General features: G+C 39.0%; 1 protein-coding gene across 1 annotated transcript in view; it reads right to left on the bottom strand.

The window, feature by feature from the left end:
* LOC122800919 (probable cation-transporting ATPase 13A4) overlaps positions 1-23,715 on the bottom strand; it is an 846,809-nt gene that overhangs the window by 773,566 nt on the left and 49,528 nt on the right. The window contains exon 3 of the mRNA XM_044070278.1: positions 220-360. Coding sequence (XP_043926213.1) covers positions 220-360 — 141 coding nt within the window. The remainder of the gene's footprint in view (positions 1-219; positions 361-23,715) is intronic.

Genomic DNA, 23,715 nt, shown 5'->3' on the forward strand with positions numbered 1-23,715 from the left:
TGAGTTAATTTTCATACATTAACACTGTCCATGCAAGAGTAGCTTTAGAAGCTCTCATGCACGCCCCTGCCGGCTGTTGCTGGATCACTCGGCGGACATATTGGCTGTCTGCCATCTTACACTACTCTTAGACTCCGTGCAAGCCTTCGTAAATCTGGCCCATTACCAAGAATAAAAGGCATTTACTAACTAAAGTATCTGAAAGAAAAAGTATCTTACCTTCATATCAGGTTGTATTATGGCTCTGTGTAAGGCAGATGCTTTATCTGAAATGACTTCACACCTCACTAGACTATCATCAGTGTGTTTTGAAAGGTAAATCCATCCGACCTTCTTCCTTGTGTATGTTTTAAAATCATCCTGAAAGTAATATAAAAATAGCTGCATTACTGAAGAAAGTAATATCAAAAAACAATTACATTAATACTACTGTCCTTATGTTGTCGCTTTCCAAATCAAACAGAATGGCAGTATGCAAAAATGATCACATTTATGTAATGTATTTGTAAAACCGAAAATGCCAAGGTGAAAATGATTGCACAACAGAGGCCCATAGTATGCTGGGTGGAAATCACAGACATTTGTTATGGAAATGCATAATGTTTACATGAGAAAGAGGTATTATATGGTGTGAGGTGTACAAATAATCATGTATCTCTACCTGATGGTGCTTGTGAGTGGTGTTCCTTGTGCAGCTCAGATATGTTATTCAACAGCACTACAGCAGAGCAAGTACAGCAAATTGTGTGCAGGGACTTCCTGATAGTGTTTCCAGGCTAGTCTGATTTTACCAAATATGAAGTTGTGAATATGAGTATGAATATTCATATGGATATGATTATGAATATAAATGTAAAACTTGAGGGTCACCATAACATTCAGAATAGACCCGAGTACTTTGAATAATCATTCTGGGATGGCTGAAGTCATAAGGCCATAAATGTCTTCATAATATTGGAGTGGAAAGGGGGAGTAGTATAGGATATAAGGAAAGGAAGTAAGAAAAGATGAGAGTAGCGCACAAGGGGGTACATAGGAAAGTGCATGCTGGTACACAGGAAGGTGGGGTAAATGTTCTTTGTGGAGAAAGAACATTTTTCTGTATAAAGAGAGACTGGGTGAGGAGTAAGGTATGCAAAGGAAAATTAGGTATGGAAGGAGGGTGTAGGGTAGCTTATGTGAGCAAACAGACTAAGATGAAAGAATGGAGGAAACCTTGTGGTTTTGCATGTGCAAAGTTTGGGTGACAAAGGAAGTATACATTCACACAAATGGTAGAGAAGTGGTAATAGGGACGGGTGGACTATGCACAAGATATGGTGATGACAAACCAGGTAAAGGGTAAACACTAAGTAAAGGTAGGGTGGGATGCTGGCTGCAGGTGAGTGGCCAAGATGACTAGGAGATCAATTTACCAAAGACCATTATAAATTGATAATCCCATGTAGTTGATGGCCAGGGCTTCAGGCCCTAATAATATGTTTTGGTTGGAGCCTACTACTCCAGTTAATATGCTGTTTGCTACATACAGATTTTATGCAGCAAAGATGTTGCCCCCACCTGTCATTCCATCACTGCTGCAACAGTGGCTGATCTGGAGTTGGCAGGACATGGATACCCACTGGAAACTGGTCTTCACTCCTGTTCAGTCAGGCAAACACAACCCACACATCAGACCAACCATGTACCATATCAGTGGAAAATGACAGTGAAGGTGCCTGTGCTTCATGCTCTTTATCAGGTGAACCTGTCTAGTGCTCACCCAATGAGAAAGTTGCCATAAGTGCGTCATGTCACAGAAATATACAGATAGTGATCCTTTACATCCTGTCTTGCAGCTAGCATCATGTGATAGCCCATGTGGTTTGAGACTAAGATCTTCATGATCTGAAAGAGAAAAGTGTGCATACTAAAACAATCTGCCTAAATGGTATGCATTTGACAAGAAAACATCATTAAAAAAATAAATGGCAGTGCGATGGGAGTCCTCAACCCATTCTGGCCCTGAGTTACCTGCCTGATATGATCAGCTATGGATAGCAGAAAGCAAGCAAGATTGTAACTGACAAATCCACCACAAGAGTTGGACCTATGTTGTCCACAAAACTGACTTGTGGAAGAGTTTCTAGTGTCACTGGAACGTAGAAATGCAGCAGGATTTATACCCAGCAGTAGTGTGAATGCTGCATCCATGTCTCAGAGTTAGGTAGAACAAGTTAATAGTATGCAGTAGAGGTTTGGATGAACAACTATCACATGTATTGGGTGCATCTAAACAAAGTAAGAAGAATATGCATTTCTTTTCAAATGCACATCAGGAGTGCAACAGGATCATTTGACCAGTAAAGCTAAGGTTGCATAACAAAGATTTTAATGCATTTATATCCTTGTCTTGCATGTCACATGGACACCATTTTTGCATATGTTACTGTATTCATTGTGATGTTCTGTATGGTAGATATTCATGTGTAGAAACAATGGTGGATAGTAGGTAGATATGACTGAGAACTAACACCAACTTATCTCAGCACCTTTGGAGACTGTGACAGTGATATCAAAGTACAGGGGCATGTGTTACAGGCAGGGTCTCACTTCTGGGTAGGGATTTACCCTCCACAGAGGGTTTATATATAACCTTTCGAAACTCACACAACACAGCAGCCTGTGCAGAATTGTTCATAGAAACGCTGTACAATAATGCCATTGGTCACATAGAGGCTGGTGTAAGCCCAAATCAAACTCTAAAACCAAACCACCCTAGTGGAATCTAAAATTAAACATATTGTACAACAAAAGAAAAATATATATATTTAAAATTAAGAAGAGTAACAACCAAAAATAGATAAAAACTCTCTCATCAAACTAAATAGAAAACTAAGAGGGCTAATTAAGTCCAATAAACTCAATCCTGAGGCAAAGATAGCTTCCCTGGCCAGGGACAACCATAAGGCCTTCTTTATTTATACCATAAATTTCAAAGGCATCAAACAACAGTGTGCTGAATTTATTGTAAATGAAGCCATGTTCACAGAGCTGGGTGATATAGCAAATCTACTGGCCAACAAATTTAGATCTAATTTAAACACTCACTCACTCCCAACCAACTACCAGGAAATACCATCAAAGTTAACCCCTCCACCTATCAATAGGTCGCTCATCCTAGCTGCACTCTCTAAGGCGAATAACACACTTCAATGGACCCTGATAATATCTTAGGATGCCTTTTAACGAGCCTGAAATATGTTCTATCAGGGCCACTGGAGTCATTATTCGACTGTAGTCTCTGAACAGGCTTTGTAACATGTGAATGGAGGACTGAAATAGTCATCATTCTGCACAATGGCAGACTATCAACAGATCCCAGAAAATACAGACCGATTAGTCTGACACGTTTTATATGCAAAGCCATGGGAAGAATTATTATGGAAATGATTAAGAATGACATAAGAAAGTTTCGGTCACTGGACCCAACTCAGTCTGGTTTCATCAAAGGCAGGTCATGCCTAGTAAAAACAGTGGACTTCTTTGAGATGGTCACAAAGGCAATAAACAAGGAAAAAATGATGCATGCTGCCTACCTTGACCTGGTTAAAGCATTTGGTACAATACCCCACTGAGGCATTGTAAACAAACTTATGGAATTAGGCAATAACCTCAATGTAGCAAGCTGGATAGCCAGCTGATTCACAGATAAGACCCACAAAATTAGGATTGGAGAGACCACCTCCATATAGAGGCCAGTCACTAGTGGAGACCTCAGGGCTCTTTGGTTAGCCCCACTCTAGTTGGGCATGTACTTCTCAGAAGTCAAGGCAAACATCACAGACTGAATGAGAGGTATAAACAGAGAGGTTTGGGAAGAAGTGGGGAGAATTTGGTGAATATGAGAAAGCAGATTAATGATGGATAGGTAATTAATTTTAACTAGGGAATAGGTAATAATTCAAGCATGATGGGGCAGAGAAAAGATTGTTTTAATAGAAATGGTTTGAAGCAATTAAGATGTTGGTTGATAGAGGGCAGTGTGAATAAATGAGTGGATGAGGGAAGGAGAATGAACCTGGGATGCAGAATATAATGTAGGTTGTGTGTGGCAGACTGAAAACTGATTCTTTTGGTTGTAAGGAGGAATCTCAGAGGAACAGAAAACCCAGGTGGTGGCCACTGATGAAAGTGGAGAGGGACTAAAGTGGGTCCAATTACCTGTCTAGTGGTAGCCAATTCATGTGCACACCAACGTACACAGTTATGCAAACTGCAAAAAAGGTTAAGCATAATAAATGTCCTAATAGTTTTGTTATGTTGTAGAATAGCAATGTTTTATTAATGATTATACAACAACCCCCCATTAATATTCAAAAAATGTGCACGGTGATTGGTCAGCGTGCACGTTGTAAATCAGAGTTATAGTAATGGAAAAAGGTCCGGTCGCCTGGACTTTTTCCATTATTAAAACTTTTTTTTTTTTTTTTTTTCCGTTGCTTCAAACTGTCTCGCCATGTTACGGAGATCTTGCTTTCTCCGTTGCTTTTGCCCACAGCTCTGATGTACTGCGTAGGCATACGCATGCACAGTACATCAGAACTGCCGCAGAATATCAGACAGCTGCGGAAGGGCAGCAAGGAGGCATTATACAATGCCATTATTTAAGAAAATTAATTATTTTTTTTCTTAAATAATGTCATTGTATAATAGCAATAACCCACTTCTGGGTGTGGTTAATGCTGGATTTACCCACAGTTGGCTTTGTTTGGTCACGAGGGCGAAGCCCTCATGACCAAACCACGCCAACTGTGGGTAAATCCAGCATTACCCACACCCAGGCGTGGGTTATTGCTATAATAAACTTCTTTGCTTAGAGTAACTGCTATTAGTCTGCACAGGTTACACTTAAGGTATGACAACAGTCCATAAATCAACTGTTCATTGATCCATGTGTGAAAGATGTCCACAGATTAATTCCCAAAACAGTAGTGGGGAGGCACATTCAGAAAGCAGATTAGGGATGTATGTGTAGAAATTACTAGACTAGGCAGGCTGCTTAAGGAGAGATCAAGCCTATGTGCAGCTCATTTGTTCCTAATTTTTCTGTTCCTTCACATTATTTCTGTTTAATTTTTGTTGTTCATGTTTTAACTTTTGTCCCAGGATGAGACTAGAAATGTTCCACTAAGATTAGCTCTCTATGCCTGTTAATAAACGCATACATTTATAGATAGATAGATACACAGAGTCAGGATTAAGGAAACAAAGAAAAAAGGGGGGCAGGACCACTGATAGGGTACTGCATACCACGATCACACTTGTGCAATATTAGTTAGCTAGGAAGCTGACGAACACTACCTAGGGCTATTGCAGAAACAGCATAGCCAGGGAAGACCCAAGCATGCTCCAATCACTGTTGTTGGTTGGGGAGATCACAACTGAGATCTTTTGAGGATTGGGAGCCCTGTAGTAGATAAATATATAAATGTCTGCAGACTGCACTGTGTACAGCTTAGAAGACCTGAAAGACAGAAGCACAGGTTAGGAGGAGATGAGACATATTAATAGTCTTAGAAGAATATTACAAAAAAACGCATGACCATATTCAACAGGAAGGAAGTTGCAGTTAGAACAGGGCAGAAGTATACAGGTTTGTAAGAAAGAGTTAATTAACACATCTAAGTTAATTTATTAATGGGAGGTGGAAGACAGAAGAAAAGAGTATGTACAAAAGGCAAAGAAAAACAAAACCATAGGTTCCAGTTGAAATTAACTGCAAGGCCCATCGAGCAAAGAAATAAAAACATTAGAATTGCAGATTCTGTAAACAGTAAGCCAGGTACTGGAAGCAAAATTTTGAAGGGGCTACTTCCTTGCCAGCCTATGTAAATAATTTTACAACAATGACTGATGCTATGATACTTTTAGGATTTAATTAGAGTTTCCTCTTTTTGATGTACAGAAGCAAAACCAGTGATCTGTATCCCACTCTCAAAAAGTTCCATTCACAAACTGGCTAAACAAGCTAAAAATGCAATTCAAGTCAATTATAACAACTTGTCATGGAAAATATACATAGAAAATAAGCTGGTCAAATATTGAAAGAGCTGCGTACAAGTAATCCAAAATAACTAAGCCTGGAAAATAATTAAACTACATGAGGTAATATAATGAACAAGCAGGATATATTGCAGCAAAAGCATAATAAAGTTAAAATAGCTATAACTGATATAAGGTGGTGGGTGATTATGTAAGTGTCCTTCCAGAAATAAACTAGAAAACAGATTTAATATTGACAAAAGTAATGTTAAACTATATAGTTAGGAAGCGTCAGCTACTGAAAAAGGATGGGTATATTCACAGATGGGTCAACAAAGAGGTAGAAATGTTAGCAGGGAGATGATTATGCATTATAACACAGTGTCAAGAAACATTAAAGACAGAGGCCTTCTGCAGGATGCCACCCCAGTCACTTGTCTAGCTGTAGCCAATCAGTATGCTCATGTGCACACCAGCTTTCTGATCTGTACAAGCCAAGAGAAAGATAAATGTAGTAAATGGTCTATCTTGTTATGTTTCAGAACAACATTCTATTAATGAATCACCTTGTTTGCAGAGTGATCACTATTAGATACTGCATAGGCTAAGCTTGGGGTGTCAACACGCCGAAAAAAAGACTGAAACTGTAGGAGAAGAGCAAATTTTGAACATCACTCTACTCCTTTAATCTTTTTTTTTTACAGGTGAGCTAGCCAGCACCCCACTTGAACTTGTATATATACCAACTCAGAGAGTGCCATACCTTTTAGAAAAGGAATACTCCAAGAAATGGCCATTTCAGACTTAATATACACAAATCCATTTTTTGGCCATTCAGTTTTCATGTTTTGGGATTCATTATAGCAGGTCCTGACATTTCAAATGGATATTATGCCTAGAGCATGATATCGGCCCACCAATCAAGCTGTTCAAATGCTCCATGTGAGTGAGATGATGACAGATTAATCCCCTAAACAGCAGTGAGAAGGCACTTTCAAAACACTGATGAGGGGGCTACCTGTAGAAATAAATAACCAAGGTGGGTAGCCTAAGGGCAATCTAAGACTATCTGTGGCTCAGTAGGAGCCTGATCAGGGCATAGGAGAAAAAGACAAAATGGGGAGGAAGACAAATAAAAGGACATCACAGACCGAAATCACAAGTGTGCAAAAAGAGATTAAAGATAAAGGCATCAAAAACTACTTAGCTCACAATGCAAACAGAGTGTCCCAGGGAAAATACAGGCATGCTCCAGTGCAGTTCTGGTGAGGGGACATCGCCACTGAGTTTTTTTTTAGACATAAGCACCCAGTAGTAGATGTATTCTATGGTGCAAATTGCACTGTGGACAGCCCATAAAATCTATAGGACACAACAAACAGAGCAGACCAGGGAAGATTATATTGCAGTGTTGTTGGTGGGGGGGCACTAAGTTCTTTTCAGAACTGGGCACCTTGCAGCAGATTTATTCTAGGGTGCAGACTGTACTTTGAACAGCTTAAAAACACAGTGCATGCTACAAGCAGAATACAACAGGGAAGATCAAAGCTTGTTCTGCTGCAGTGTTAATGGTGGTGGTGGTAGTGGGAGGTCCCTGGTGAATTCTTTCAAGAAATAGGCACCCTGGAGTAAGTGTATTCTAGGGTGCAAACTGTACTGTGAACAACTTAGAATACGTAACTGATATAAAGCAGTGGGTTATTATGTGGGTGAACCAGGAAACTAGGGCACCCCCATAAGAATGGCAAAGTGCAAATAATGGGCATCAATGGATCATGTACATGGATCATGAGTTTCAATCAAAGACACTCCAAGATCTTCATTCCCTTCCTTATACGATGTAAAAATACTGAAATATGTATATCCTGAGCTCTTGTATATCATGCAAGAGAACATTCTACCATTTCTACATTTCACCTGTGTAAACCTCATTACACTTAACATCAACTAATGATAATGGAGTTATATATATTTCACTGCAGTGGAGCCTATAAATTCTCATCATACAGAGCCTGATCCCTGTTATTTGTGTGCAAAAATGTTGTACAGCTGACATATTTTCAACTGTGATTATGAAAACTGTTCTCAACTCTTCTCAGAATGCACTGAATGGATGCTTTGTTTAACAATGAATTACACTGTGTTTTTATGTAAGACATTAACAGTGGAATGCTTCCAGGCAACCCGAGAACAAGATACTACGCACGATATTAAAGTTTCAGTTTCTTACTATACTGCTGCTAGTCAATATCAAAAAGGATAACTATAAATGTTAGTGGATAAAGAGAATAGATAGCAATGAGAATTTAAGCCTGATAAGCTGCTTGGCCTATATAGTAGGTTCTGTCTTTTGTTATCATTGAAATTAAAACATCTGCCTCCTAGGTAATTAATACAGCATATAAGGCTTAACATCCATTTGCTGTCTAACAGGCTGCGAACAGGTTTTATCTTGAATTATTTCTGTATGTGAGTTTGACAATCTTTTTATATTCATTTATTACAAAAGCTCATTGTAGACTTCAGAATTTATACTTCATGAATTCCAAGTGAGCAATGCGCTGAGTTATTGCACAATGGCACCTCCTATACTGAGCCAACACATATGACCAACATACTGACCGACAGATTCATTGCCAACTTTACCCCTCACCCCCCCCAAGGGCCCTATCACAATACCAGAAGAAAGCCTGGTACCCACCATTTCTGTGGCACAGGTAAAAGCTGCATTGTCCAAAGCCAAGAATACTGTGTTCATGGAACCTGATAATATTCCTGGCTGCATCCTACATGAGCTACAAAATGAACTGGCACCATATCTGTGTGCCCTGTTCAGTCACAGCCTTACCTCAGGCTATGTCCCTAATGACTGGCACACTGCTACAGTCATCCTGCTCCATAAAGGGGGAGCAACGACAGACCCTGGGAACTATTGCCATTAGCCTGAGAAGTCTGATATGCAAAGGTATGGAGCTCATGATCATGGACCCGCTTAACAAAGATATAGGCAATCTCCAAACTCTTGATCCCACACAGTTTGGCTTTGTCAAAGGCAGATCCGGCCTGTTGAATCTGGTTAACTTTTTCGAGGCAGTCACCAAGGCTGTGGATGAGGGTAAGGCAGTGCATACAACCTACCTCGACCTGGCCAAGGCCTTTGATACAATTTCCCACTTAGGTATCATTGATAAACTCAACAAACTTGGCATCAATCCTTACATCACTAGGTGGGTTGCAAATTGGCTCACAGACAGGACACAGAGAGTGAAAGTTGTGGATTCCAAGTCAGACTGTCGACCAGTCATGTTCGGCATCTACTTCTCAAAAGTCCAGACCAAGACAGAAGGACTCTGGCTGACCAGGTTCACTGATGACTGCAAGCTAGTAGTCATTATCAACTCCCCAAGTGATACAGGCATCCTACAAAATGGCCTGTCTGAGACCAATGACTGGTGTCGTGTTGGAACCATGGCCTAAAGCTTAACGCCAAAAATGCGTTATCATCCCCTTTGGAAAAAAATCAGTTCCCATGAATTACCACATTGATGGGAACCCACTGAACACTGAAGGGGCCATAAGAGATCTGGGCACCCAGGTCGACAGCCATCTCACCTTCAACAACCACACTGCTATTGTGGTCAGAAATTCCTTCTAAGTGGGACATTTTATAATCAAAGGTTTCGCATCCAGGAAGAAAGAGGTCATCATCCCTATCTACTCATCCCTCATTAGACCAGTCATCGAATATAATGCCCCATTTGGCATGTACCTGACCAGAGACCTACAACATCTGGAGATGCCACAAAAGTATCTCACAAAAAGGATCCTAGGCCTTAAACACATGTCCTACATGGAGAGCCTCAAGAAACTTCAGCTCTTCTCAGTCTCTTATCGTCTACTTAGAGGTGATCTCTGCTTGACTTACAAAGCCATGTCTGACCTAGCCCTACTTAATATGCTACACCTAAAGAAATCCCAATCCCCCCGTTCCACATGCTCCAGAGATCACAACCTGATTACCACAATTAACAGAATATTCTGGATCGACAGGTTCATCACCCACAGACTGCCCATGCTATGGAATAAGCTTCCCATCCATGTCAAGCAGAGCACCTCACTGGTCCTCTTCAAGAGAGATCTTGATGAGTGGATGGGTAACAGAAAGTTCACTCTGGGGATCACTCCAGTTGCCCTGCTGGATAGGGGCACTGTGAACTAACATTGTGTGGCATGGGGCCTGGGCAATTTTATTGGACTAGGCTTGTAAAGGCTCCAGGGCCATTAGCCTAGTACACACCTATGAAACTATAAGTAAGCAAGTATAGGGTCTCTGCATTGTGTCTGCACTGGAGTGAGTAACAAGAGAATCTATGAATCGGTTATAAGAGTTAAACAACTGAATGAGGATGAAGTAATAAGAAACTGAGAGCCTAGTCCAATAAAATTGCCCAGAGTGACAGAACCCACAGGGTCAGAGTTGCTGGCGCCATGTCAGACTCAAAGCCTGTCACAAGTGGTGTACCACAGGGCTCAGTCCTGGGCCCACTCTTGTTTGGCATCTACTTTTCCGAAGTGCAAGCAAACACAGGAGGGTTATGGCTGACAAAGTTTGCAGATGACTGCAAACTGGGTGCCATAGTAGAAAACACATCTGACACAGATATCCTTCAGAAGGGTCTCACAGAAACAGATAACTGGTGCCAGAGCCATGGCCTAAAGTTAAATGCCAAAAAATGCATAGTCATACCCTTCGGAAAAAACAAGGTTACCCCTAGCTACCAAATAGGTGGCAATCCACTGAGCACAGAAGAAGTTATCAGGGACCTGGGGACCCAGGTTGATAGTAGTCTGTCATTCGACACCCATGTAGCTAAAGTAGTTAGGAAGACCTTCTACATTGCCCACCTTATCATGAAGGGATTCTCATCTAGATCAAGGGAGGTCATAGTCTCCTATACTCATCACTCATCAGACCAATGATTGAGTACAATGCCCCATTCGGAATGTATCTGACCCGACACTTGCAGCAGCTGGAGAGGCCACAAAAGTTCCTCACCAAAAGGATAAAGGGTCTCAAACATCTGTCCTATGCTGCCCAACTGAAAGAACTCCAGCTCTATTCAGTCTACCGCTTGCTCAGAGGTGACCTTTGCCTAACATACAAGGCCATGTCAAACCCAGATTTGATGAATATGCTTCACCTCAAAAATCTAGATCTGTCAGAGTCACAAGGGCGGAGACTTAAACCTCGACACGGCTATTAATAGGACGTGCTGGAGGGATAGATTCATCACCCAAAGACTCCTATGCTGTGGAATAAAATCAGGCAGAGCACGCTGGCCTTGTTCAAGATAAATCTTGACCAATGGATGGGAGATCGCAGATATACCCCAGGGATTACCTCAGTGTCACTGCTCAACAGAGGCACAGCAAAATAATGCTAGGCTTGTAAATGCCCTCGGGCAGATAGCCTAGTATGAACCTATGAACCTATGAACCTATAAGCAGATGGTACTGGATGGGTGCACTTCGGCAATTTTGTAGGTTGTAGCTTTTTCTTAAAAATTCATTGTGACTGCTGGTGTCTGCCTGATACCAGTAGGGGAGTCCAAATACTAGTATCAGACGTTGCAAAAGAAAGGGCTCTTATTTTTATAGGTTTTTCTCAAAGCTGCCTCAGATGTTATAAGACATTACAGACTAAATGGGTTGTCAAAGATATCTATTACTTTGGGGGACTGAATTCAGTACTGTTTACCAGCAAGTGGACATAATTGTGGAACAAGAAAAAAATATGTGCGTGGTCGCCACGTGCAGTAGAAGTAAAACTTTTGTAAGGAAGTGCAAAGGAAGCATGTGGTGAACACACATTTATTTTTCTTTACTAACTTATTTATTTATTTTAAGGTGACTTCATCAATCTGTATAGGGCAGGCAGGGGAAATAAAAAATTAATTGAAGGGATTTATACAGCTAAAAAGAAGAATGCACCAAGGAAAGTGGTGTGGATGAGTTACTGGATGAAAGCCCTTACAAAAAAATTATTTATAGCCTTCCCATCCTGGTAACTGTCATTTTGGTACTGGCCATTTTTACATTTACATTACAGTTGAGAGATAGCCTGCATCTTCTATGCTGTAGCAGTATCTCACTCATAGGATTCACAGGCAGAATGTGGTGCAATCCGTGGGTGTACTTTATATAGTAACAGGGCTTGTGTGCCATGCCTAACACTGATCCCTGTAACAACTGGAGGATGGACCCAAAAAGCAAAAACTTTCCCTGCAGATCAGGGAAAATAGGGCAAAGACACCCCACTGTCAGCACTACAGATTGGCTCTTCCAGACTGCCAATCTCTAGTGCTTACATTTTCAGAAGCTGTAGATATGATGGAGAGCCTGTATTCAAGCTGAGCAATTATGACTCCTTTTCCTATTGCAGTTCTACTAGCCTGTAGAGAAGGGGAGATATTTTTTCAAATCTTTGAGGTACTGCTGCTGCAAGGGGATCACTTGTTCTGAAAGTGTGTGTGTGTGTCTGTGTGTGTGTGTGTGTGTGTGTGTGTGTGTGTGTGTGTGTGTGTGTGTGTGTGTGTGTGTGTGTGTGTGTGTGTGTGTGTGTGTGTGTGTGTGTGTGTGTGTGTGTGTGTGTGTGTGTGTGTGTGTGTGTGTGTGTGTGTGTGTGTGTGTGTGTGTGTGTGTGTGTGTGTGTGTGTGTGTGTGTGTGTGTGTGTGTGTGTGTGTCACTTCAAAAGTAGGCTGGTTATACACTTCACCACCAAGATACCTGATCAGAACAGGTTTCAATGATACATCCAACACATAAATCAACATATGCAGAGGTTCTCTCAAAAAACTTACCAAAACACCAGAGACCTCCAAAACAAAAGACTTCTACAACTAACACAGTCCCCACAGCACCCATGACACATAGCAACACCAGTGTCTCACCTACCATGCCCTTAAGGCATAACACTCAATAACTAAACTTTCTTGTCCACATTGAGACACATGGATGTCCCACTCACCAGGTTAGATAAGGAGAAAGTCACGGTCACCTGCCTGTCTGGTGCCAGGATTTGTCAGATTACGTATGCAGTCAGGCCTCTCGGCAAAAAGTACCATTCTGACTCTGTCATAGCTCATGTTGGAGTTAATGACCTCAGACATACCTCACTGGACTATATAAAGAGAGACATGATTGGGCTCTCCAAGTATGTGTCCCTAGCCTTGAGCAGCATATTACCTTTACTAACAGTGATGCCAAAGTATAAACAAAAAATTATCGATTTCAATAATTGGCTTAGTTTTTGGTATCATTCAAAGGGGATTCAGTTTCTGTCAGCCTGGGATGACATGGTCAGCAAACCTCGCTGCTTTGCAAGAGATGGTTTGCACTTGGCACCACTAGACTTTTGGCTGCTGGTAAAGGCTCTTGACTCCCCATAATGCCTTTGTAGGCAAGGTCTCAAAAACAAAATTGCTGATGTGAAAATTGCCAATCATAACAAAATAAGGCTTATGCTGCTAAACGCTAGGAGACTCATACTTCTCAACTGTACAGATTTTCACAGAATATCCAGATTTTAGCCTCATTTTTTTTGTCTATTTTACATAAAATTATGGTTTTCGAGCAAATCAGTGGTAAATCATTAAAGACTGAAGTTAGAAAATAATGATAGACATTTGTGTTTCAGATTTCATATCCTTCAGAAAATTCATGCTAATGCAAAACCTGTTATTCTATCAACTTTCTAAGTTTGTAAGAGCAATATTTAAAAATTGTCCCTATTTTTGGGCCATTGTCCCACTTTTATTTATGGCTTTGTCCAGACTTCTTGCTCTGGTAGGTTGAGAAGTATGCTAGGAGTTTAAACGAAAAACTGCATACCCTGGAAGCACTTCTATCACTGCAGGATTTAGATGTCTGTGCAATCAATGAAACCTGGTTTAAGGCCTGAGAGACTATCCCGGCCTTGCAAGGCTACAATGCCTTCCATACCTTCAGACCACAAAGTGAATGTGTGAGAACCAAAGGAGGTGGTGTTTCTATCTATATTAGAGATAAATTCACCTCATGACTAGTTAGTCTGAACAACTCCATGGAGTTACTCCAAGTTCAGATTACTGTGGGTAAGACCCCCATTCAAGTCATAGCTAGTTATACACCCCCCTTATATATTCCCTTCAGTAAAAACAATGTCCCTTCACACTATCAAACAATATCCTATTTACCTACAAAGTGGTACGAGATCTAGGATCACAAGTAAACTGTGACCTTAACTTTGACCACCATGTGTCTGCTGTAGTAAGGAAGGCTTTCTACATAGTGCAGTTGACTAGCAAAGGCATCACTTCTAGAGCAAAGGAGGTTATAACCTCTCCATATTCATCACTAATCAGGCCCATAATTGAATATAACACCCCTTTTACTATGTATCATACAAAGCACCTGCAGAAACTGGAAAAATCTCAGAGGTTTCTAAGAAGATCAAGGGACCCCAGCACATGCCTTACACAGACTAACTAAAGTCCCTGGCACTATACTCTGTATCATATAGACTTCTTAGGGAAGACTTATGCCTGGCTTACAGTGCAAACTCCGAGGCAAACCTAATGAATTTGCTGCACATCCATAAATCAAATGGGACTAGAGATACCCATTCCTGGGACCTAAATATAGCCTGCACCTTGAATAGAAAGTGCTAGAGGGACAGATTTATCTCCCAGCGACTGCTACATTTTTGGAATAGGCTGCCAATTCATGTGAAGCAGAGCACTTCTATGACACTGTTTAAAAGGAACCTAGATGAGTGAATGGGGCACCATAAGTTCTTACTGGGGATAATGCTCACAACCCTCCTGGACATGGGCAATCATTACTTAATACAATCCTGGGTAATGACTAGAGTATCTATGGTATCACATTGGGATGAAACGGCTAGGCTTGAAATGACCTCTGGGTGGATAACCTAGTAACTTACTATGATTCTATGATCCATAAGAACAGTTGTTAGGTATCTTTGAAAGCAGTTATGCTCAGGTCACATGCTGCAGTAAATGTCAAATCCTCCACAGAAAAACAGCAACAGTGATTTGATAGCTTGAAAGGCTTAACACATTAAACCCCATCATACAAACAACACAGATATATTGGTATGGAATGTGTAATAACTGTTAAATCTGTGATGCTTTGTCTGCAAAGCTTTGAGAGGTGATGTTTACAGCATTCAAAATGTTTTATCTTCCTACTTTTTTTTGTTCTGTAACTTTCAATACAGTAGGGTAGCTAAAACCTCTCTCATTCCACTTTTTTTCTTGACATATATGTCTCAAACCCATAAGCTGGTTATGCTCAGAGATTTAATCATAATTCTCTATATAATACAAGTTTGAAAGAATATGGCAAAATGGGTAGGAGAACACACAGCAGTTCAACATAAATCTGATTTATCTGTGTTAGTAAATCAAGGCAGTTGTTTTCACTTACAGATCTGACAAGGCAATTTCAGCTGTATGTTAAATATTCCATAACAAATTTACCTCTGTATTCTAGATGAATGTTTTCCACACAATGCAGGTACTGCCCTGGGTCATAACTAACAAGGGAACAAGGACCTAGTTTGGATCAGTGCACATTCTGTTTCCAAAGAATTACATTTTACTTTTATAGGTTTATTCCATTGGTATTCCTAAATGAAATTTCATTACAGGCCTGGAGTTATTTCCAGAAGCCCTAAGGAGTCTATAAGAACTACAGCAAGCTGTTTATTTAAGTTTGTTTACTTATCACTTATCAAAGTAACTGCTTGCAGGCCAAGTCCGGATAACAAAGTACCCTGGATGAGAGCATAGTAGTGTACAAAGAAGGCATGACATTGTCAGGCATTAAAGCATATTAAAATGCATAGTTAGCAACTACACAAAGAGTTATAAAAATTATAAGTAATATAGAGAATGTGCATATGGCAAAAATGTAAAAATGGGAAAAGAAAAAAAAAAACATGAGTGGTTTCTATATACCCATATACCTATATACAGAGAGTTCTGTCTTTATTGAGTAGATTGTAATGTGACAGGAAAGACTATTATTGCAAGAAGATGCAGAGTGATTTGCCGGTAGAGTTTAGGTGACATGTCTAGTGGTGTGTTTCATTTGCACTAGGCCTTCTTAAAAAGAAATACTTTGAATTGTGGTCTGAAATAAGCAATGGTAGACAGATGCATAAAGTATGAAAGAAAAACTGCCATAGTTTTGGGGCTAAAAGTAGAGAAACTATGATCAGTGCAGTGGAATTTTCAGAACTGGACCTGAGAAGGAGTAATAGTAGAAGTTTAAATGGCAGTAATATCTAATATTGGCAGAATTTAAAATATATACAGATATGCATTGCCTTAATAAACTAGTAAAAGCATCCAGCAGTTTTTTATAGATGTTTCAGAACTTCAAGAGCACAAATACTGTGCATCCTAACAAAAAGCAAAGGATTTTGGCATTACTCTGATGTAAATACGTAACAAAAAAAGTGTTTTTGTAGAGGGACACCCACTTTTTACCCTTCCACCCTTCCACCTCATTGAAGCTTTAAATATACTAACTTTATTGTTGTTCGGTCTTACAGGAAGAGAACACTTTTTAACCCCAAGATTAAGCAGGTAATAGAACTGTTAGTTGAATGATTTTTAGATGGAATTTAAAATACATTAACTGGTATACAGTATCATCTGTTTACATTGATAAGTAACATAAAACTCCTAGACTGTTTGTATATATTATGTATATGTAATTTAGCCATTGCCACTTGAAGATTATTGTATATACCTCTCAACCATTCAGTGCAAGAAATCTAGACAAAGACTAAAATATTGGAGGGACAAAGGCCCAAAAATAGATACAGATATTAAATATTGTTTTTATAAACTTAGAAATTAGCGAGACGAGTAGGATTTGTGTTAGCATGCATTTTCTGAAGGATATGAAGTATGAAACTCAATGTATGTCATTGTTTATTGACTTCAATCTTCATTGATTTTCCAGAAAACCACAAATCCACAAATTTTACAATGAACAGTCCAAAAACAGTCAAAAATCTGGACATTCTGCAAAAAAAAAAAAAAAAAAAAAAAGACAGTTGAGAGGGTATGCTGTTGTATAATGTTGTCATTTTAAGAATGCACATATCCCATAAGGCACTGCATTTCTAAACTAATGTCAGTTGTGTTTGAGATGCCTGGAGTGCTAAAATTGTTTCTTTATAGCTGGTATGTTGTTCAGAATAAAAGTTACTTGTTTAACTAAACCAACGGTATATCCCAAAATCTAGAATAATCCAGTAAACTAAAACATGCATTAAAATGTGATGGTAAAAAGCAAGAAAATTCTGAATGATAAATACTTTAATAAAAAAATAGTAAGCATTTTTGTTTTCAAATTAAAGTAGACCATCAGACTGGTGTATATTGACATATATAAGACTGCAAACAAATATTACTACTTAACTATGGTTGTGCTCTCTCTCTCTGACATGTTGTCAGAATCAGGATCTTTCTGATGAATGAAAACTTAATAAAGAACTTACCAGTCATAAGAACCAACCCCTCTACAGTGAATCTGCCAAGTTCAGTGTCAAACATTTTACTGATAAAAAAAAAAAATATTTCACTTTGCATAGTCCTCACTTTTGCTAAATTTTAATGGTCCAATACAGAAAAAAAACTATTTTAACAATGATGAAATTTAATCCACTGGAGATGTTTGACTTTTCAAAACCCTTTATCAGGCCTGCTTGAGACATGGGTTTCATGTGGTAACCAAGTTAAATAAAGAAATCAATTAAATCCAGGTAAATACCCCGTTGCATTTTATAGGCCATGAAATGGAGGCCTTGTACATTTTTTATTTGCAGAGAGACAAAATAGTGGACACGAGTTAGTGCAAACTCAATCAACATTTTGTGCTAAAAAGAAATGTAAGACACAAAATGGCGTGCTTCTGCAGATGTGTACAAGCAAAGGGAAAACTTGTTGAAGCTTTTGTAAGGTGATGGTATGAAATGATTGAAAATTGTGGGTTTAATGGCACAAAAGGTGACCAAATCAAAGACAGAGTTGTGATCGGAATGGCTGATGTAAAACTGTCTCACAATTTGAGAAAGAGCGATACAAATCACCAGAAGAACAGATTTACTAAAAGGCCATATGCTAAGCCTGAGGTAATATGCAAAGTTAATGGCAAGTTCAAAAGATGCATCATTTTGGTCAAGCTAAATGAAAGGAAAAGAAATAAAGTGACTGTAAGCTTGGCAAATGCACAAGGTGTGACTGTTACCATAATGAGTCAGAGCAGTGTTCTGCACATGACAGGAGGCATACGAGATGCAAGAGGCTGCGCCATTTTACTGTTGTTTATAAAAGAAAATCAATCATGAGTTTGTTTCTGAAATGAGCTTAAAAACAACCTACAAAAAGCATTTTCCTGTGTTTAGTCCCTACTTTATCTGATGTGGAAGCAGTCCGACAAATTAAAATTCCTAATAATGGAAATGCAGTGAGTTTCAGGATTGATACAGAAGTTAATGTTACTGCGGTATCATGTACTATGTATAGACATTTCTGATGGATCCACACTTGCATGTAACAGACACTGAAATTTGTAGCCCTGTAGCCAAGCTCATGTGCAATGGTAGATTTCTAGCCATGTGTGAGCAGAACGTGCACGAGTTTGAGTTTGGGGTTGTGTGGTGGATGGTCTGTACATAAATAATATGCTCAGCAGAGCTTTGGCATGAGAAATGGACTTAATTGACAGGAAAAATAAAGTCAGTATCAGTTGTTGTGTCTTTCGGCTTTTCCCGGTTAGGGGTTGCCACAGCAGAATTCCGGTCCGCTAATGATTGGCAGCAGATTTTTATGTGCCAAGTTGCCGGCCCTGATGCCCAACCTTCAACAAAGGTATGCCCATTCACACATGTCTCCACACAGAAGACGCTCTAGCTGAGAATCGAACAGGACAACGTCTTACTGTGAAGCGACAACGCTACCGCAGCACCAAGTATGTTTATTAAAAATGATTGTGAGTTTGTGAAGATTAAGCTAAAACTGAATGTTGTTGCTTATGCCTTGACCACATCCAAGCTTGTGCAATTTCCTATGCTGTCAAAAGTAGAGACAGCTCTGAAATGAATGGAAAGATGTAACATAACTGAAAGTTTAACTGAGCTGACTGAATGGTGTGGTCCCATGGTCCCAGTGATTAAAAACAACAGTTGATTTCAAATACGTCTTGATGATGTAAAGGTGCTTCCCATACAAAATGCTTCTAGTGAATTTCGACAAATATCTTTACATAAAGAAAGTAAGAAGTTGATGGCCTTCATTACCCAAATGGGTGGTTCTCTTTTAAATGTTTACCATTTGGTATAATCTCAGTACTTGAAATCATTAAACATAAAATGACTGATTTACTTAAGGGCTTGGTGCTGTTGTTGCTATGAATGACATAATATTATTTGGTTTTGAGAAAGAAGCATGTGACTTGAGTTTAGAAACAGTACTCCAGGATATTTAAAATTCTGGTTTAAAGCTGAACCAAGACAAATGCTATTTTAGTTAAAAAGAAAGCCTCAGTACTTTGGACCCACAGCATAAATGCTAGAATCAGACTAGATGTAAGCAAGGTCAGAGCAATAGACGCACTATAAAATGGATCTTACTATGATCGAGTTAAGACAAGCCCAAGGCATGATTATTTATTTGGTCAAGTTTTTCCAGACCTTCCCACAATACTATGTATTATAACAAACAAATATATATATATATATATATATATATATATATATATATATATATATATATATACCCTGGTCATGGAGACATGTTCAAACCCAAACATTCTTAAGAAAAAGAAATGGAAGCAGCAGCTCCATAGCTAGCATGCTATGATGTTACTAAACCAACAAGAGAGACTTAGATGTTAGTAACCGTTAGTAACCGTGGCCTAGATACAGCCGTAGTCCAAATGGATGAATAAGTGTTATGTCCTATTGTCAATTGCTCCAGAATTCCAAAGGATGCTCAACAGATGTATTCACAAATAAAAAAAGAGTGCCTTGCAAGTGTATGGGCATGTGAGAAATTCTCCTTATACCCATTAGGGCTTGAGAGTTTGCAACTCTAGACCAACTACAAACAATTAGTTCTAATAATCAATTCCTAGGTGATAGACAAAATGTCACTGAGGTGCCAAAGATTGTTAATGAGACTGAAACGTATAATATCAAAGCAATCTGTGTGTCTGTAGATGTTGTAAATGTGCTATCCAGAAGTGTTAGCCATGGCCCAGCATTACCTAATAGCAACGGAGACATTCCTGTCTGCATGCATAATGATGATCAGACCAGTGATTACTAAAAACTACAAAATGACTGCGAGTTGCAAACTGTTTTAAACGATGTGCAAGATGGATGGCCAGATCACTGAGCACAAACAAAACAGCTCATGCATCGATAATATACAGTCAGCATGCAGTATTCTGAACATGAGGTCCTGCTGTTATAGCAAGTCAGTACAGTTGTACCCTGATCTCAGTGAGAGGGATTGTTAGGTTAAATACACAAAGGCCATTATGGTCTCACAAATGGTGTGATGACCAGACATCGTTCAAGACAACATAAACCTAGTGTTTAAGTATCATTTCTGCATTGTGTATAAGCCAACTTAGCTTGTGAGGAGAAACAATGCACCTTGATTAATTTGTAGCCATTTTACAGTACCAGGAGTATAATTAAACTTCTGATGGATGTAATCTCATTTATGCCCAGATACTAATACAATGAAAAGAAAGTTAAGTGTAGCACTGAACTTCTAAATCAGACAGAGAGTAATCATACATTCTCACAGCTGTTGTCTCTTAACTAAGAAACTCTAACTGATAAAGGGATTTGTCCCAAAATTAGATCAAGGATTAAATTCTATCATCAGAAAGACAGGTGGTTGAGAAAACAAATCTCAAATAAAAGTGTCAGAAAACATCAACGTCCTATTTTAGTGAAGAAACATTTAATGACTATACAATGGCAAAAACTAATCAGTTAAACCTAGACAATAAGAATTAAGAAAGGCTTGAATCCTAGCCAAAAGCACCTTCAGATGTTTCAGTAAGACACACTATGTGTATATGTCATCTGTCATATGACCACAATTAGTGATGAAGTGCCACTGGTTCATTTGCAGTTATACCCAGAAATCCATATATTATACATGTTGAATACTAATCATTCAGATCATTTAGAAAAAGGCTAGTTGCAGTAGCTGCTATGCAAAGGGATCCCAAATGAAAGTAAATCCACCGGCAGTAGGCAAAAACAGAATTTTAAAATTCAGATGTGCGCTGCTTTACTTGCATCACAGATTTTTTAGGCTGGTATTAAGATCCTTATCAAACCAGAAACCATGCGGAGCTAAGAGAAACAATTGTGGGTTGCAGGCTGGCATAATAATTAAGGTATTTACTGCACAGATTAGAGCTACAGGGTTTGATACTCACCAAAGGAAATTATCTAGGCTTAAAATGTCACACAAGTGCAGCTAGTCTAGGACTTACCTATGAACGTAGTACTTACCCACTTGTTATTGTTCTAGTCATGTTCATCTCTTCAATGGGCATTTTAATGCCCTGTATAAAACACAGGATCTAGAACCTGTAGAGTGTAGGGGAAGTGGGAAGTACACTGCATAGCTCAAATATGCTAGCAGAAGACCTGCTGTGTCTAACTGATAAAAAAAGATAAGGCTCAGAAACAGAGTTACTGACAGCATACCTTCTATCTAGATAAGAAACTAGTAGTAGGCTTTATCACCATACCAAAGTAACAAATATGAGGATGAGAAGTGATGATAAGTATATGGTGAAATGGGTCAGAAGAAGATCAGAGTAGCAGAGAGACTGGAGTAGTAAATCCTTCAATGCAAAAAACAGTAACAAAATGTAATTGTAGATTTCCAAGCACTTCTTGCATTAATTGGGTAGAGATGTAAGGTTAATCAGACAAATGTGGTTATACACTCTTTTTGGATGATTGAGATCAACAGAGATGCAGGGTTTTTAAGGAAAATCTAAAGCTCACTGATTGATTTGATGGAGATTGGAATATTTAATTAATGGTGACAGAATATTGTAATCCATTCTCATGTGTAACTGTATGTCTGCCTATCAGTTGCCAAGAGCTCTGCTATAACTTTTTAATCAGAATTATAGTTTAACAAGTTGCCTGTTATTGTCAATTTTTACATTAATGTTGTATACAAGTACTGTTTTGTGTTGACTGTTTTTGTATGCACGTATTGTTGAGGCTTGAGGTGGTAGATGGCATCCCAAATAATGTGCTATTAAAATCAGGTTGAAATATAGTACTCCTGACTTAGGAGAACAAACACCAGGGAATATAGGTACTTAAGATGTTCTGGAATAGAAGCCAGCTCTGAGGCATAGACGGATAAAGCTTTGAATATGACTCGCTGAAATGAGTGGCTTGTGCACCTGATGTAGCCGGCAGGGGATGACAAGGAATGGTGAAGATAAATGAGGACAAGTGGGTGATCATTTTTAGAAGTTAAATAAGTAGAGTTCGATATTTTCACAAGTTTAATAAGGAGAGCTCACCTTAAGAATGACATACACATATTATCACAGGTTTGAAAGAGTCTGCTAGTAGCAGTGAGACCTAGAATCACAAGTGTATACGTACTTATCATCCCCTTAAGAGTTAAGGCAAGGCAGACACAGTATTTAACAGAAAGTTTTTCTTTGAATCTTTGTATTTAGATATTTCAAATCCACAAACCCTATAATTTTGATATGTTTGCTAGAGATACACAGAGCATCATCTAAGTTTTGTGGAGTATGCTTGTTCTCCCTTTACCATGGCACTTTGGTTTCTTGTGACTTCTCCAAATCACGCTGTTTGACAGACAACTCTGAAGTGTCCATTCTTATTGCATTTACGCTTGCCCTTGTAGTCCACGCTGTGGCTAAAAAGAGTTTTTGATGGCCAGTTCACTTTCACTGTTAATATATGAATAAATTAAAAAATAAATAAATAAATAAATAAATAACTAAATAAAGTGGTAACAGAACTGTAAACTTTAGACAGTCTTCATAATAAATGACGGAAAGCATGGGACAGGATAAGAGAGAAAATAATGTAAACTTACTGCAAGGTGTGTCAGGAGATGGGAGATGGGCAGTCATAGTTCCCTTGCTAAAAGATGGCTATAGGAAGGACTCATATGTTTATATGTCCTCTGATCTTACATCCAATCTGTATAAAGTCAAGGAAAAGATTCTGCATCACAAGCTGATAGAGATCTGGAACACTAATTCTCTGGGCAGCCCCAGACAACATTACTCTGTAAAGCAGCGATTTTATCAGTTGTGCTTTTTGGAAAGTCAATCATATGGAGAAAAGGGGAAAAACCCTGAAATGTGTACTGTTGGCTCACACAATACATTACACACTGAAGAAACTCACTGCGATAACACGTTTTCACACTGAAGATGCACGATGATAGAGTCAGTGATGACTCATAGGTGTGTGTGTGTGTCTGTGTGTGTGTGTGTGTGTGTGTGTGTGTGTGTGTGTGTGTGTGTGTGTGTGTGTATATATATATATATATATATATATATATATATAT

The sequence above is a fragment of the Protopterus annectens genome, chromosome 4.part1, assembly GCF_019279795.1.
Source record: "Protopterus annectens isolate FY-2018-M chromosome 4.part1, PAN1.0, whole genome shotgun sequence".
Classification (NCBI taxonomy): Eukaryota; Metazoa; Chordata; order Ceratodontiformes; family Protopteridae; genus Protopterus; species Protopterus annectens.